At 34.6% G+C, this 17367-nt stretch overlaps 2 protein-coding genes across 3 annotated transcripts; both read right to left on the bottom strand.

The window, feature by feature from the left end:
* Positions 1–304: 304 nt before the first annotated feature.
* Positions 305–10589, bottom strand: LOC306882307 (uncharacterized protein). 2 transcript variants are annotated; one of them, XM_079436845.1, is made up of 13 exons: positions 10378–10589; positions 10085–10222; positions 9947–9995; positions 8686–8757; positions 8470–8594; positions 8271–8354; positions 8077–8190; positions 7069–7177; positions 6854–6885; positions 5095–5225; positions 4747–4840; positions 4535–4632; positions 305–1256 (listed from the first exon to the last, which is right to left on the bottom strand). In XM_079436845.1, exons 1-12 carry the CDS (start codon positions 10423–10425, stop codon positions 4561–4563), a joined length of 1068 nt encoding a protein of 355 aa, XP_079292971.1. In that variant the 5' UTR covers positions 10426–10589; the 3' UTR covers positions 305–1256; positions 4535–4560. The 2 variants fall into 2 exon arrangements, with proteins under 2 accessions (XP_079292971.1, XP_079292972.1); XM_079436846.1 differs by having other exon boundaries at positions 8686–8727; positions 10378–10575.
* A 671-nt stretch (positions 10590–11260) lies between these two features.
* LOC306882321 (gamma-aminobutyric acid receptor-associated protein) lies at positions 11261–17267 on the bottom strand. The gene is made up of 4 exons (XM_079436867.1): positions 16823–17267; positions 14581–14659; positions 12031–12149; positions 11261–11942 (listed from the first exon to the last, which is right to left on the bottom strand). Exons 1-4 carry the CDS (start codon positions 16910–16912, stop codon positions 11877–11879), a joined length of 354 nt encoding a protein of 117 aa, XP_079292993.1. The 5' UTR covers positions 16913–17267; the 3' UTR covers positions 11261–11876.
* Positions 17268–17367: the final 100 nt, after the last annotated feature.

Here is a 17367-nt window from a genome sequence, read left to right as displayed (position 1 = left end):
ATTTGTGCCAAATTGAATGTGTTGATATGAAGGGGAACATTTTTATACAAACGTTGCATGATAAGGCCTTGATGTGGGGTACAGAAATGGCCTTTGGAATGAAAATCAGATCCTTTGTACACAATTACTTTGTCATGATACTGAAGGTGGCAAGCCTTAATAGTTTCTTCAGCAAGCCACTGATTCATTATTTTCTTCTTTTGTTGTTGAATCAGAGCTATTCTGGAGAATATTTTGAAAAGACTGCACCGATGATGTTGTCAGTGCCAAATTTCTGCCATTGAGCCAGTTTGAACTTTCTTTTACAGTATTTTATTTCTTTATACTTTGGGTTACATCAGAAATTAGAGAAAATGATCAATGTGAAGCATTAATGGTCTGCGTTTAAGGTTCTGAAACACTGTAAAGCACACCATTGTACGACTGTATTTATACAGTACAGTAGTCAAATTAGTTATACTGTATGATTCAACATGTACTGTATGTGTATCCACAAAATAATAAAGACAAATATGTCAATACCTGAAAAAATCCCCGAATTGACTTTTTTCCATTTATTTTTTAACTTTAGATAGATAGACAGATAGATAGATGTTCTTCATTTAATACTCAGTCTCAAGGGGAAATGCCATAGACAAAACACACCTGCGGCTCCCTGATACAAACAGAATAAGCCTTTTGAACTTGACAATCAACTAAAGCAGGCATTTCATTTTAATTGCTAATGAACGAGCAGCATTTGCAAAAAAAAAAAAAAAAATGCTAAAAAGAGGAACAAAGGATGTGATCAAAGCACTACTGATTTGTCACTTTTGATGATTTTATCTCTTTTTGTTTTTTGCTAAGTTCTTTGTTTCTGGACTTTTGCCTTCATTAGCACTTGGATTGTGACGCGATGCAGGTTGGTCTCAAACCAAACTATATTCTATTGCTCCAACCTTTTTTGTTACGAGGGTAATATTAAGCACATGTGCCATTTTATATTAAGCACATGTACCATAAGAAGAGTCCGTTTTGCTCTCTGTCTCCACTGAAACACACATTTCAAGTGTTTCTTCTAAGAAGCTCATGAGCTGAATCAGGTGTGCACAGTTGGGGGCCTCCAGAAACAGGGTTAAAAACCACCAAGCTTCAAAAACACTAGAAATATACTGATTCATTTCAAAGCTGCAATACAAACACTACAAACAAACACACTCGTAATTGAATGGAAAAAGATGCAATGCCACAGGAAATCACACAGTCCTCTGATTCATCTGTGGATAAAAAGAACAGTATTTAAATACCCACTGAGGCTGTACAACCCTTGTGCACAAAAAAGTATGCTTAACTGTATTAAATGCAAACTAGTGCACATCAAACTTTAAAAAGTATATTTAAACAACTGTACTTCCAGATGTTATCATAATGAAATAAAAGGCCACTTAAAGAGAGGGCATTTTAATGACTATGTTTCTGAACACACTTAAGCACACTTTTAAAAAGTGCACTTTTTAATGTTATCAAATTACACATTTTACATTAAAGTCATTTTAAATCATGTTTCAATAACCTTTTGTCGTGCTTTAAAGAAGTACACTATTTTAATGTGTTGACTAACACACTAAAGCACTTAAAGTACCATGTTTCTTAACACATTTTAAAAATGTGCATTTTGTAGTAATGTCAAACATTTTACTTTACATTTTAAATCTTATGTTTTTATAATGTAATGTAATATATTGTCATGCTTTAAAGAAAATGTGCTAAATTGTAACTTCATTACAAATATATTCAAATCCAAGGCATACGAGTTTCAATGGAAATGACAATAAAGTATATTTTAGTTTATCATGAATGCACGTCAGAACATTCAGCAGTTCTTTAATCATATTTCAAAGACAATAGAAGGAATTATAAAATTATATATAAAGATGTATTTAAGGCCTACTTAAGTGAGTCAAAAAGTTTTTGCTATTTGTGTGTGATATAAATGTACAAGTATAATATAAGTAGAAAATACTGAGCACAGAATCACCTTTGACCTTGGCCACCCATGTTGCGGTCACTTTTGACCTTTCAAAATCTCTGAAATGAAATGAAACACGTGCTGTACAGATATGGGACGTCCAGGTATAGCGGTCCTGGGGAGTTCAGATACACTCACCTAAAGGATTATTAGGAACACCATACTACTGTGTTTGACTCCCTTTCGCCTTCAGAACTGCCTTAATTCTACGTGGCATTGATTCAACAAGGTGCTGAAAGCATTCTTTAGAAATGTTGGCCCATATTGATAGGATAGCATCTTGCAGTTGATGGAGATTTGTGGGATGCACATCCAGGGCACGAAGCTCCCGTTCCACCACATCCCAAAGATGCTCTATTGGGTTGAGATCTGGTGACTGTGGGGGCCATTTTAGTACAGTGAACTCATTGTCATGTTCAAAAAACCAATTTGAAATGATTCGAGCTTTGTGACATGGTGCATTATCCTGCTGGAAGTAGCCATCAGAGGATGGGTACATGGTGGTCATAAAGGGATGGACATGGTCAGAAACAATGCTCAGGTAGGCCGTGGCATTTAAACGATGCCCAATTGGCACTAAGGGGCCTAAAGTGTGCCAAGAAAACATCCCCCACACCATTACACCACCACCACCAGCCTGCACAGTGGTAACAAGGCATGATGGATCCATGTTCTCATTCTGTTTACGCCAAATTCTGACTCTACCATCTGAATGTCTCAACAGAAATCGAGACTCATCAGACCAGGCAACATTTTTCCAGTCTTCAACCGTCCAATTTTGGTGAGCTCGTGCAAATTGTAGCCTCTTTTTCCTATTTGTAGTGGAGATGAGTGGTACCCGGTGGGGTCTTCTGCTGTTGTAGCCCATCCACCTCAAGGTTGTGCGTGTTGTGGCTTCACAAATGCTTTGCTGCATACCTCGGTTGTAACGAGTGGTTATTTCAGTCAAAGTTGCTCTTCTATCAGCTTGAATCAGTCGGCCCGTTCTCCTCTGACCTCTAGCATCAACAAGGCATTTTGGCCCACAGGACTGCCGCATACTGGATGTTTTTCCCTTTTCACACCATTCTTTGTAAACCCTAGAAATGTTTGTGCGTGAAAATCCCAGTAACTGAGCAGATTGTGAAATACTCAGACCGGCCCGTCTGGCACCAACAACCATGCCACGCTCAAAATTGCTTAAATCACCTTTCTTTCCCATTCTGACATTCAGTTTGGAGTTCAGGAGATTGTCTTGACCAGGACCACACCCCTAAATGCATTGAAGCAACTGCCATGTGATTGGTTGATTAGATAATTGCATTAATGAGAAATTGAACAGGTGTTCCTAATAATCCTTTAGGTGAGTGTATGTAAAGTCAAAGGTAAAAAATGGAACCTCCAGGTATGTCATGTCAAATGTCAAAATCGACCCCAGAGGATATGAAAGGTCATGGGTAAACATGTGAAATGTCAAATAAAAGGACAAAGACCATAATAATCCCCAGAGATAATGAAATTTCAAAGCAGGGTTGGTACAGATGCTGCAAAATGAAATTCAAGGACTTTTCAAGCACTATTTTTGGGGGTTTTCAAGGACTAAAATCAGAGATCGCACTTATCAAACAATACTGTTATTATCTTTCAAATTCTAATTAATAAACAAATAAAACAAAATGGTACAAATAAAGTGCCGCACAAGCAAAGCATGCAATGACTTTGGCACCTTTAACATTTAAAAGGATACTATGGCAAAGTTATCGCTTTCCTTACTCAAACTGATTTTATTTTATGAATGCATGATTGACCTGAAGAGTGAAAGCTATATCATACACTTGGAAAATTATGAGCTATATCACGCTCGTAGACACTAATTCACTTAGCTCATGAGATGAGACGAAATACAGATGCTTGGTTCACTAGAACTAAACAATATTTTAATTCTATTTTAAAGAAATTTTCAATTACAAAACATGTTTTTTAATCACAAAATGCTAAATTATGCAGTTGTATTTTAAATGTTTTAACTAATCTGGGGCCGTAACTAACAATTATTTTGGTAATCAAGTAATCTACTGATTATTTTGACAATTGATTTATCTGATATTTTTAGTAATAAAAATAGACCTAAGTGAAAAACAGGCTTTAATATTTATATATAAACTAACCATGAGGCAATCATAAATTTGTTCAAATAAAGTATAAAAATCAAGTAATTTCATGGTTTTATTGAACAACATTTTTTAAAATACTATAAAATGACCATAACCAACTTAAGTACATTAGGTAAGCGTGACATGGGTGGTCAAGGTCAAAGATCACCATCAGTCAAATTTTTGGTCATTCTGTGCTCTGTATTTACTACTAATACATGTTCATTTAATTGCAATTAACATGTCTGAAAACATGGCATTCAGTTCACAATTAAGTATAATATTTCCATAATAAAGGTACTCTTTTTAAAAGTATGTTAAAGTGAAACAAAATAAATATCCCAGAATTCTATTATATGTAAAGACTTAAACCATTACATAAGCACATACGTACCACTTTCTTATAGCACACGCTGGTGTTTAGAACGGACACGAGTGGGCCAAAACAGATCTGCGTGTCAATACCTCATCTATCTCAGAGTCAGTGGCACCCTGACATCACAAACAGAGGCAGAGGAGGCTGAATGATCCATCCCACGATGGACATAACATTCCACAGCGTTCATTAAAAACGGGAGCATGTGTGTTTGTTTGAGTGCTACTCACACAGGCTAGTCTATGAACCGCTTTGGGAGAAGTCAAAAGACTCTGAACCCGTTCCTGAACTTCCTCCCACAGGTCAGGAGAACCCAAGAGAGATCTGCAGAAAACAACACATCATTTATCTCAAAAAATAAGGCATTGCTACTATTACTTTTGCTGATATTTAAAGTCAGCGATTTGAACAACTTCCTTGAACCAGTGTATTAAGCAACTCATACCGCTATGAACATGAAGTATACTTTAGATTGCATGGCATGGATGTGGTGTGGAAAGTCTGAGTCGGTTCTACAAAAAAACATCAAGCAAATTCATTCATGCAACTCTACCTGGGGAACAAAGATACAAACATACCCATTGTGCCTCTGGGTATCCGTACTGGAGTGTCTGGAAGATCCCTCGTATCCCATGAGGGAATGATGACGGCCCACTTCCTCTGCGTAGTCGAGGAGATCGTCTGTGTCTGAAGAGTCTTCCTCAGCCATCTGAAATAATGATGGGCAGTGGCAGGTCATCAAACAATAGAATATGCAACCAAGTACAAGTTGAAATACCCTTGTGAAAAAGAAGTGCACTTAATTGTATTTAATGTAAACTTGTACACTGCAAAAATGCTTTTCTTACTTAGAATTTTTGTCTTGTTTCCAGCCAAAATATCTAAAAATAAGAAGGATTTTCTTAAAATGAGTAAAAATTATTGTCTTGTTTTCAGAAAAAAACAAGTCAAAATTAAGTTTTTGCTTAGAACAAGCATAACAAGCAATAATCTGCCAATGGGGTGAGCAAAATAATCTTGTTTTCTGTTTGAAATAAGATAATTTTTCTTGTTCAAAAACTCACTTAATTTTGACTTGTTTTTTTGTTTTTGAAAACAACAATAATTCTTACTTAAATAAGATCCTTCTTGATTTAAGAATTTTAAAATATTTTGGCTGAAAACAAGACAAAAATATCTAAGTAAGAAAATAATTTTTCTGCAGTGTAGGGTATATTTTAAAACTGTACTTGTAGATAATATAATATTAATGAAATAAATGGCCACTCAAGTGTATAAAGAGAGGGCATTTATGCTTCTGAATATACTTAAGTACACTTAAAATGTGGACTTTGTAATGTTATCAAATTAAAGGTTTCACTTTAAAGGAATTTTAAATCATGCTTCAGTAATCTTTTGTCATGCTTTAAAGACTTATTTTAATGTTGACTAACACACTAAAGCACACAAAATGTTTGATTATAATTTTATCTGTAGTCTGTTAAGACTGTTCTCTCAATATTACATTTAAGGCAAATATATTTTAAATGCACCAAATTGGAACTTCATTACAAATATGTAAATACAAATATACACTGACCAAAATTAAAAACGCAACACTTTTGTTTTTGCCCCCATTTTTCACGAGCTGAACTCAAAGATCTAAGACTTTTTCTATGTACACAAAAGGCCTATTTCTCTCAAATATTGTTGACCCCCCCAATACAGTAAAACTGCACATTTTAGAGTGGCCTTTTATTGTGGCCAGCTTAAGGCACACCTGTGCAATAATCATGCTGTCTAATCAGCATCTTGATATGCCACACCTGTGAGGTGGATGGATTATCTCGGCAAAGGAGAAGTGCTCACTAACACAGATTTAGACAGATTTGTGAACAATATTTGAGAGAAATAGGCCTTTTGTGTACATAGAAAAAGTCTTAGATCTTTGAGTTTAGCTCATGAAAAATGGGGGCAAAAACAATAGTGTTGCGTTTATAATTTTGTTCAGTGTATATAAATACATGACAACACACTTTAACCATATTTCAAAAACAATAGAAGTGACAAAACACTATGAAGACTATTTACAGTACATTTAAACTATAAGCCATTTCCATTTAATCGCAACTAACATACCGTTAAGTGTCTGAAAACGTTACAGTATCTTCACACTTAAGTATATTCATTTAAAGTCTTTTATTAGAAAGTATGCTAAAGAGTATTTCTTTTTCACAAGGGTTGTCCTCATCTGACTTATCTATTAGTTAATCTAGAAAGTTTTTTTTACCTCCAAATCAGTATTATTTGTTTATTGGTGTATAGTATAGAGAGGGATGAATAATATACACAACTAACCCAAGGTCTGGAATAGCTTCTTCTTCGGGCTCCTGAAGAATAAAAAAATGCAGTTAATAGTATAGTTTGGTTTACCAATTAACATTTTGTTGGTTAAACAAAACATGTCCTGTCACACATCACTAAACTTTTCAGAGAACTTATGTAAATCTTATACAGATCCACAGCATGGACTAATTTGACAAATTGCATGAAGAGTGTTACAGTGCTCATACTTGATTCTCCTGATGGTTTTGATTGATGCGGTGACAAACTCCTTAATCTGGAGTTTCTGTCAGAGACGGGTGAATAATGGGAAGAGGACCGTCCACGTGACCTCTGAACCTACAGGGGGTCAAGCACACACACACACACACACACACACACACACCTTCAGGAACTGGAATAAAAGTGTTTGATCCTACAATAAGCTGTTGTGCCCTCTGCTGGCCATCACTAATTCACCAAAAAAACACAACGACCAGATTTGAACATCACTGTAACCCTGCAGAGAATCAAGGTCCATGATTCAAGTCCTTGTTTAGAGGAAAAAAATATTTATTTATTTATGCATGCATTTAATGTGCACTTAAAAAAACTTTATTTGCAGATATTGTAATATTAATTAATTAAAATTTCACTTAAGTGTACTTAAAGAGAGACACTTTGATGACTGTTTTTCACTATGTTTGAATAATCTTTTGTTGTACATTTATTTTGACATGTTGACTAACTTGTTGAATAACTTTATTATTATAATTGAACTGTAGTGTCATTTGATGTTACACTTAAAGTTAATATATTTTAAATATACTTTGTAATTATTTCAATACATAACTTAAAGGTTTTGATACAAATGGCATTAAAATACATTGTAGTGCTTGTCAATACATTTAGTAGTACACTTAACCATATTTCAAAGACATTAGAAATAATAATGAAATTGCATTTAAAGATGTACTTATGTCCCACTTAAGTGGGTTAAAAACACTCTTAAATTCAACTAATTGCATTTAATATATATTTTAATTATAAGGCATTTTCATTTATTTGCAAATAACATGCAATTAACTGGCTAAAAACACTGCATTTAATTCAGACTTAAGTATGCAATTTCAAAATATATTATTTACTTTTTAAACGTTTGCCAAAGTGTGCTTCTTTTTAACAAGGGCATATTAGCAAGCATTTACTGCTGTCCTGTCTGTCAAAAAAAAAAAGCACAAATGAGAAGCATCTGATACCTGATCTCTGTCGTGATGTTCTCTTTGACTGCATGGAGCAAAAGAGAGATGTCTTCGGGATGAGGTGCTGCCCTGTTTCCGTGACTTTTTGGAGGTTTTTCTCGTCATTGCCCTCTAAAGACAATAAAGCATCTTACAAAACTTTATAAAGCAATCAAGCTAAAATCTTGAATTTCAAAATCTGTATTTTTTACCACAGGAACAGTCAGGAAACCATTGTCACTGGAGATTTCACTGAATGTTGTCTTTGTGGAGAACTCTAATCTTGGAGAGATACCCTGAAATTAATCAATGAATTTAAAGACCTTTTTTTATTTTAATAATGCAAAAATGTATTATTGTGGTTGTTAAGCAAATCAATTCAATTAGTGTGGTAGATCAATACGCACTTACAGGAAAAGTGGGATGCCGCGTCATTAATACCTCTCTCTCTACTCCAGAGAAAGATGGGACAAGCTTTGGTTCTGGGAAAAGAAAACTTCGAGCATCTTCTTCAAAACTGGCCAGTATTTCTCCAGCTGCAAAAGGGAATTTCAAAAGCAAATACCATTATATTCAATCTGCAACATGAATAATTTAGCAATACCTGAGAAATAATATCAGTTGTACCTGGAGGAATCAACTGAATGAGTTCAATTTTCACTGTTTCACCTGAGGAGGAGGAGAAAAACACTACAATAACTGTAGTGAATAAGATGTGTGCTTAATTGTATTGAATGTGCACTTGTAGTGCATTTGCAATCTTAAAAGTATATTTTAAAAAATGTACTTGCAGATAATAAAATATTAATCAACTGAAAGGCCACTTAAATGTACTTAAAGAGAGCAGACATTCATGATGTTTCTTAACACACTTAAGTACATTTAAAAAAAGAGTACTTTGTAATAATGTCAAATTAAAAATTTTACTTAATTGTTTTTATGTCATGCTATAAAGAAGTATTTTGATGTGTTGACTAACATACAAAAGCACATGCACTTGATTATAATTTTAGCTGTAATGTTATTTAATATTGCATTTAAAGTTAACATTTTAATACACTATCCTTACAAATGTATTTAAATACATGCCATCCAAGTTTCAATAGGAATGACATTAAAGTATATTTTAGTTTACCATAAATTTAGCAGTACTTTGATCATATTTCAAAGAAAAATAAATGTAGTTATGAAATTACAGATGACCCTGGAGCACAAAAGCAGTCTTAAGTCACTGTAGCACAGGTATATTTGTAGCAATAGCCAAAAATACATTGTATGGGTCAAAATTATACATTTTTCTTAAGTAAAGGGATATTAAGTAAAGATTATGTTCCATGAAGATATTTTGTAAATTCCTTACCATAAATATATCATAAATTCATTTTTGATTAGTAATATGCATTGCTAAGAGCTTCATTTGGACAACTTTAAAGGAGATTTTCTCAATATTTTTTGCAGATTCCAGATTTTCAAATAGTTGCATCTCAGCTAAATATTGTCCGATCCTAACAAACCATACATCAATGGAAAGATTATTTATTCAGCTTTCAGAGATGATGTATACATCTCAATTTTGTAAAAATTGACACTTAAGACTGGTTTTGTGCACCAGGGTCACATTTTGTGCACCAGGGCCTTCTTAAGTGGGTCAAAAACATACTAAAGTTCAGCTAATTGATATTAATATAAATTTATATGAACTATAATACACTAAATAGACTGATTTAATTGCAATTAACATGTAATTAAGTGTCTGAAAACATTCATTTTGCACTTATGTCGTTTTTTCTTTATAGTAGGCCTATATTATTTTTGTAATAAAACTCTTTTTAGTTTGGAAAGCATGCTGAAGACTGAAGACAGAAAAAATAAATAAGCAGCATCTCACACTTCAGGAGTTCAACTATTGCTGCAGGGTCGGTGCCATAATTCAGTATCTACAAGGACAAAGGTGTGCGTTTATAAAACAGTAAGACTGCTTTTCAAAACTTGATTTAAAATAGAGAGAGTAATAAAATCACTCCACCTTTTCAACCCTTATTTTCTCCCGGATCAGTAATGGAAACACTGCAGGAACACATTCAGTCTTCCTGTATTTATTCATCAGACTCACACTGATGTAAACATCATCTTTGGCTGGTAGATGCACCCCTGGACAGGTTATCTAAAGACAAATATAACCAAATATCTCTATATTCGCAGGTAACAGAAAGAAATATACTGTGGCTATTCATTTAAGTAAGTTAGCGTTAGCATTTGAATGTTTCTGGATTGTTCAGTTGATCTCACTAAGCTTAATAATTGTTTGGAAATCCTCACCGCCTTCAGGTGGAGTTCAACGACCACTTTAACTGCTTTGTGAGGCATGTTGTGTCTTGTTGTTACCGCTAACAAACTCTTATTTTCTCGAGGTCATTCATAACACGGTCAGTCCAGGAAAGCGTCGCGTTTCCATGGCATTGTGGAAGTCTGGCTCATTTCCGCGATTCGGTTTATTCGAACGGTTCTTTTTGAAGAATCGGTTCAAACGCAACTGATTCTTTTACGCCCCGACATATCATCACGTGGTCCACGGCGTTGCATTGTAAATGGCACGAATAAAGTTAATTTTTAATTAATTATTTATTGTAATTATTGAGATTTCATGTGTCCCATTTTGTTGACATTTTCAGTTCATAAAAACAAAATCTTGAAAAGCCTAAATATAATTTGAATTCACCTTAAACATTAATAAAATGCATTTAAAATGAATAAAGGTCGCTTTTTAAAAATTGTATTTTTTAACTATTCTTATAACAGAATATTATTCATAATTCAGTCATATTTGTGAACCGGTTCAACAGATGAAAAGCTTCTCAAAGTAACGAAGCGGGCTTTTATTTTGAAATTAGATTGGACACAACATGGGAGTTGTAGTTTTGTAGCTTATTAAGTAGTTTACACTACTTTTTCACACCACAAACATCGCCTTTTGTGTGTGTGTGTGTGTTTATCAATGTATGATGTATTTGCAGATTTAGTACTTTCAAAAAATCTGACAGTGGAGCCAAAGAAGGAAAGAAGGAAATAATGAACATCCTACAATTGTGGACACTATAGCTGCTGACAATTTAATTATTGCACAGCTGTTTCCATCTGAGCATCCATATTAAATATAGCCAGTTATTTCACCAGGTCTGAGACAAAACGACAACAGACAAAATTGGTGTGCACTTGGTTTATATGGTCATTGTCAAGGGTACCAGAAATACAACTGAATACCAAGATTAAAAAAACTAAACAAAACTGCAAATAAAACTTGCACTTTAGATTTACAACTTAAAATAAATCTACCCATCTACATTCTTTTAGGTACAATAATAAAAGCAAATCAAGGTAACGACAGCATATTAGTCTTAGCAGACTGTCTGACCAGCGAGTGCTGGACTGCACATGCTAGCTAGAAACCATCTAGAAGAGCAAACGTTCATTTATGGTCAGAAATATTTGAAATGAGCTTGACTAGGAACGGTCTGCATATTATAAATAGATACACAACTGCATACAAGCGGAAATCAACTCAAATTGTAACAGTATCAGTGGCATTTTTATTGTATTAGAGCTTTGTAAGAACCATGAAAAACAAAAAATGGTAAATTCTTAATAAACATCAGAATTGAATGTCAGACCATAGGATGATAAAAACACAAAAGATATGATAAACTGAAAGCAAAAGTGCATCTGATACTTCAGTTCTGAGAGCCCTAGGCTGCCAGCATGACGTCTATATATTTTTTTAAAAGGAAGAAAGAGGGGATGAGGGTCATTTCCCTTTGGCTCTATTCGCCATACACGCTCTCGTCACTGTAGGCGATGTAAAGGAAGAAATCTTCTTCGTGATGTTCCTGTGTGTGAGAAAGTGACATTATAAGAGGAACAAACTCATATTGATATTGACAAACCAATCAGAGTGAAAGAAAGAGAGAGAAATACCTGGTACAGCTGGCCCATGGTGGCGGAGGTAGGGGGAATGACGTTGTTTACGAAGAAGAAGAGAGCATCCTCGGCCCTCAGGTGGATTCGCTTTCGGATGAGAAAGTAAAACTGGCCCACTAAAAAAAAAAAACACATTACATTTAGCAGACACTTTGATCCAAAGCGACTTACAAATGGAAGCAAAATCAACAAAAGTGCTATGACAAATGCTTTTTTATTATATAATAAATAAAAAGAAAACATAGAATAGAAAAAGAATAGAATAGAGCAAGCTAACATTAGAGGCCTTTTTTTTGCTTTTTGTTAATTGTATAATAAAAAAAGAAAACAGCTAGAATACAAAAAGTACGGAAGTTCTAAGCTGCCATGCATTATTATAATTTTTCTGTCTTGTTTTCTTGTGATCACGACTTAATTTTCTCGTGATCTCGACATAACGAAAGTTGTTTTGTCGTTATCACGACTTAATTTTCTCGTGATCTCGGCATAACGAAAGTTGTTTTGTGGTTATCTGGACATAACGAAAGTTGTTGATCTCAACGTAAAAAACGTTTTCTCACGACGTAATTGTAGCTATTGTGAGAAAATCAGGGTCGCTATATTGTCTTCGACGATAAAGTTGCAGACCCGACAGCCTCCTTCTCAAGTGTCGAACACTTATGTGTAAGTCGTCAATCACTGACAGACACAGAGCTATTTCAGTTTGAGTGAGTCCCTGATCAAAGTAAAAGCGAATCTTCTTCTTCATCATATAGAAGATGATGCTGCTTCTATAGCATTTTCTCATGCTGAATACACAGAGAAAATTAAGTCGTGATCACGAGAACACAACTTTCGTTATGTCGAGATCACGAGAAAATTAAGTCGTGATCACGAGAAAACAACTTTCGTTATGTCGAGATCACGAGAAAATTAAGTCGTGATCATGAGAAAACAACTTTCGTTATGTCGAGATCACGAGAAAATTAAGTCGTGATAACAAGAAAACAACTTTCGTTATGTTGAGATCACGAGAAAATTAAGTCTTGATAACGAGAAAACAACTTTCGTTATGTTGAGATCACGAGAAAATTAAGTCGTGATCATGAGAAAACAACTTTCGTTATGTCGAGATCACGAGAAAATTAAGTCGTGATCACGAGAAAACAAGACAGAAAAATTATAATAATACATGGCCACTTAGAGCTTCCGTACAAAAAGACTAGAGAAGCTAGTGTTAGTTTTTTTTAAAGAGTAAATGAATAGAGTGCAAGTTTTTTTTTTTTTTTTAAGAATAGAGAATAGGCCTTTATCACATTTCCGCTTTCAAAAAGCAGAAGATTCAAATAGTAGCGTAAAAGAACTTCTGCTGCAGCCGCTATCAATGGCTGTGCCCATAGCACGGGATTGTTGTGGATTATTTATCTACAATTCAACACATATACGTCTTCTAAAGACACCAATCTCAGTTTACAACTATTAATTGAGTATTATGAAACGAAGGCATATGTTGTCACGATATCCCGATGCTTATTTCGTGACTTAAACAGGAGCGCGCGAGCCATACTGTATGCGTATATGCAAATCACTATTCACTGTCTGATCACCTTATTTCATTACAGAACAGCGAGAAAACTATACAAATAACATATCACATTAATAAGCATTAGAATTAGCCAAAGCTTAAAACGTTAATTATGACAAAAGGCTGTATAGGAGGATTAAATTAAAGGTTTAGGGCAAACTTGTCGTATTAAACATAATGCTCACATTTTTTCACTTTATGATGCAATCCTCTATAACTGAAGTTGTTCAAATAAAGAAATATTTCCAGCCCATAGACGATAATTAAAAATAAGTTTCTTAATCGAGTTATTCTCTGTGATTGCGTGCAATGGTTGAATAGCATTATACTGTGAACAAGAGCAGCAAAAATATAATTCAAAAGCAAACAAAATAATATTAAAAAATAAAATTACATCAGTCCGAGTATTGCTCTGGCTGCATGCTCTTCATTTACATTTACATTTAGCAGACAAGCGACTTACATTGCATTCAAGTTACAGTTTTTACATTTTATCAGCTCTTGCTTTCCCTGGGAATCGAACCCATGACCTTGGCGTTGCTAGCGCCATGCTCTACTATTTGAGCTACAGGAAAGTACTTGATTAATCGAGTCACTCAGAGAGGCTAATGTTAGACATTAAAATAAAGGATGACATGATACATGGTATGGAATCGGTATAAATACGCAGTTTTACCATTGATGTTTACTGCGTCTATGTTCAACTAAACTAGTTTCATTTTCTTCACAAAACTGGCGTCTGTCCATTGACAATAAAGCAGGCGGAAATTCCTTTACGTTACTAATCAGAGCCGGATGTGACGACACGTGGACTGTGATAAAGGCCTATAGAATAGAATACAGAGAATAATTAGAATAGAGAGTGCTACAGTTAGAGGGTCAAAAGACAATTATAATAATTAGTATGTCTTCTGATACAATCAGCATCATTTTAAATGAACATCATAATTAAAAAAAATCTTTTGAAACATAAAAGCACCTACCCGTCAGGTCAGAGGGGACCAGGTATTTCTTCTTGTCTAGGTCACCTATTCTGGCTTTAGGAGCTTTTTCCACAATTACCTAATACAGAATCAAACAAACACTTGTAAGTGTAGAAAATGTAGTGTACAGTTAAAGAAACAGTTCACTCAAAAATGAAAGTCAACTGACAGTGTACTCATCTTCAGGCTATCCAAGATGTAGATGAGTTTGTATCTTCATCAGATTTGGGAGAAATTTATCATTGCATCACTTGCAGCAATAGATGCTCTGCAGTGAATGGGTGCCGTCAGAATGAGAGTCCAAACAGCTGATAAAAACATCACAATAATCCACACCACTCCAGTCCATCAATTAATATCTTGTGAAGTGAACAGTTGTGTTTTTGTAAGAAACAAATCCATCATTAAGATTTTTAACTTCAAATTGTAGCTTGCGGTTAAAATACAAGTCATCTATACATAATATACAAGCAACAACTGTACAGTTCTGAACAAATATGTGACCCTGGACCACAAAACCAGTCTTGTTAAGTCGCTGGGGTATATTTGTAGCAATAGCCAACAATACATTGCATGGGTCAAAATTATACATTTTTCTTTTATGCCAAAAATCATTAGGATATTAAGTAAAGATCATGTTCCATGAAAATATTTTGTAAATTTCCTACTGTAAATATATCAAAAAAAAATTTTTGATTAGTAATATGCATTGATAAGAACTTCATTTGGACAAATTTAAAGGCGATTTTAATCAATATTTAGAATTTCGAAAAATTGACACTTAAGACTGGTTTTGTGGTCCAGGCCAGGGTCACATATGTTGGTGGATTTTGATATGGGAGTATAACAGGATGGATTTTTTTCACTAGAGGAAGCAATATTCTGAATTATGGACTTTTGCCAGAAGTTAAAATATCTTGATGGATTTGTTTTTTACAAATGAGCAGCTTTTCGCTTCACAAGGCGTTAATTGATGGACTGGAGTGGTGTGGATTATTGTGATGTTTTTATCAGCTGTTTGGACTCTCATTCTGACGGCACCCATTCACTACAGAGCATCCATTTCCGTTCCCAAATCTGTTTTGATGGAGAAACAAAGTCATCTACATCTTGGATAGCCTGAGGGTGACATTTGCAGCTAATTTTCTTTTTTGGGTGAACGATTCCATTAATCCAGCGTTAGAGGAAACTGGTAGAAACTACTGGTTGAATTTCAATCGATTTTACTCATTCCTTTTGCTTTTCAAGCCCACTATGTGTGATTTTTGACTCCGAGCAAAGAGGATCTGAGAAAAGCTGTGCTATTTTTGATAATTAGGCTGCAGATGAGGAACAAGATATCCGTATGAAATACTTCAGACTCATGAATATTTAAGACTACTATGCTGCTTCTCAGAAGTATATTCAGGGTTTTTCCCCATATGCAAAAACATCCATTAAAAGGTCAGAAATTAACCAGGGCTTGGAGGAAATGCGAACAAAATGTCACAGAAAATTGCCCCGTAGTGAATTCTTCAATTCATACAGTGTTTCAAAGAATTGATTCAGCTGAATCAAGCTGTCAATACTGTTTTATATGGTACAAAACATTATTATTATAAATATTTTGGTAGTAACAGGTCCAAACATGGGAGAAAGAAAAAACTAACAAAAAAAACATTTAAAAAAATGTATAAGCAATATTTAATCGTTAGAGGATTGCTTGTTTTGGTTACGTATATGGTCAACAAAGCCAGCCTTGTGGATGTAAACATGTTGACTGTAAGACATCTCGGCTATTTTAGGAATCACCACTTCCACAAGGTCCTAAATGTATTATTTTACCCCACAAATGCAATTTAAATAAGACAACAAAAACATATCCACCGCATTACACTATAAGAGTTCACTCAGCCTTGAGGATTAAAGCAGATCAAACAATACAACTTTTAACTGTTCGTTATTTGATTTGAAAAGAGTGATTTCAAATACGCTGTTAGTAAGCATAACACGAACAGACATTTATTTAAATAATAATAAAGAAGCTGAGAGATAAACAAGGCCCTCGGCAGTTTCGCCCTTCATATGCTAACGCTACTAAAGCTAAACATATTTACGTTCGTGTAAAGGACGAATAAACACAAGATTAATTTGGTTTTTAAGACAGCAGAATCGATTAAATCGTGTCGATATATCACGCCCTTCACGTTTTACTAGTAAAGCTAGCTTCTGTTTACACTAACGTTATATCAAACCGACTTACAGGAACCCTGTCTGGATATTTCTTCCTGATTTTCTCTCCCTCAGATCGCCTCTTCTCAAAAGGATGCTCTTCTTTGTATTGAAACTTCATGGTTGTTAAAGGAAGAGTAAATTAGTCTTACAAACACACAGAGAGAGAGAGGTGTTACCAAGCGCTTCACACACTGCTGCTGTGTGCGTTCCCTTCTGCGCATTGATACCGACACACTATATTTACATTATTTTGGTCAACTCAAAACTGCATTTTCACGAAAATCACACATACAGAAAATTGCTAAAATTTCTGATAAAAGTCTTATTAAAAACACTCGACGCTTACTAAAGACGTTTCTGATATCGTGTTATGTTGTGTTTGTAAGGTAGGGACTACTTTTTCCGCTCACGCAGATATACAAGCGGTGCTCCGGCCAGTCATATGACCATCCGCCCTCACTTCCGGTATCCGCAGTGACGCAGAAGTCTTTAAAAAAATGTTACTTGAAATTAAATAAACGTTAACTGGAATGATTAAATAAAACTTAATTAAAATTAAATTAAACTAATTTC

The sequence above is a fragment of the Barbus barbus genome, assembly GCF_936440315.1.
Source record: "Barbus barbus genome assembly, chromosome: 2".
NCBI classification, from domain to species: Eukaryota; Metazoa; Chordata; class Actinopteri; order Cypriniformes; family Cyprinidae; genus Barbus; species Barbus barbus.
The sequence above is the reverse complement of the archived record's forward strand: the minus strand, read 5'-3'. Positions and strand labels throughout refer to the sequence as shown.

What these genes read in the sequence shown, in the direction of transcription:
- LOC306882307 (XM_079436845.1), bottom strand. Translation starts at nt 10,425, where the DNA reads ATGCCTCACAAAGCAGTTAAAGTGGTCGTTGAACTCCACCTGAAGGCG. An exon ending in AATAGTTGAACTCCTGAAGT is followed by an intron (nt 8,758 to 9,946) that starts GTGAGATGCTGC and finishes TATTCACTACAG; the next exon opens with TTATTGTAGTGTTTTTCTCC. An exon ending in GATACCCAGAGGCACAATGG is followed by an intron (nt 4,841 to 5,094) that starts GTATGTTTGTAT and finishes TGTTTTCTGCAG; the next exon opens with ATCTCTCTTGGGTTCTCCTG.
- LOC306882321 (XM_079436867.1), bottom strand. Translation starts at nt 16,912, where the DNA reads ATGAAGTTTCAATACAAAGAAGAGCATCCTTTTGAGAAGAGGCGATCT. An exon ending in AATATCCAGACAGGGTTCCT is followed by an intron (nt 14,660 to 16,822) that starts GTAAGTCGGTTT and finishes ATTCTGTATTAG; the next exon opens with GTAATTGTGGAAAAAGCTCC. An exon ending in CCATGGGCCAGCTGTACCAG is followed by an intron (nt 11,943 to 12,030) that starts GTATTTCTCTCT and finishes TCTCACACACAG; the next exon opens with GAACATCACGAAGAAGATTT.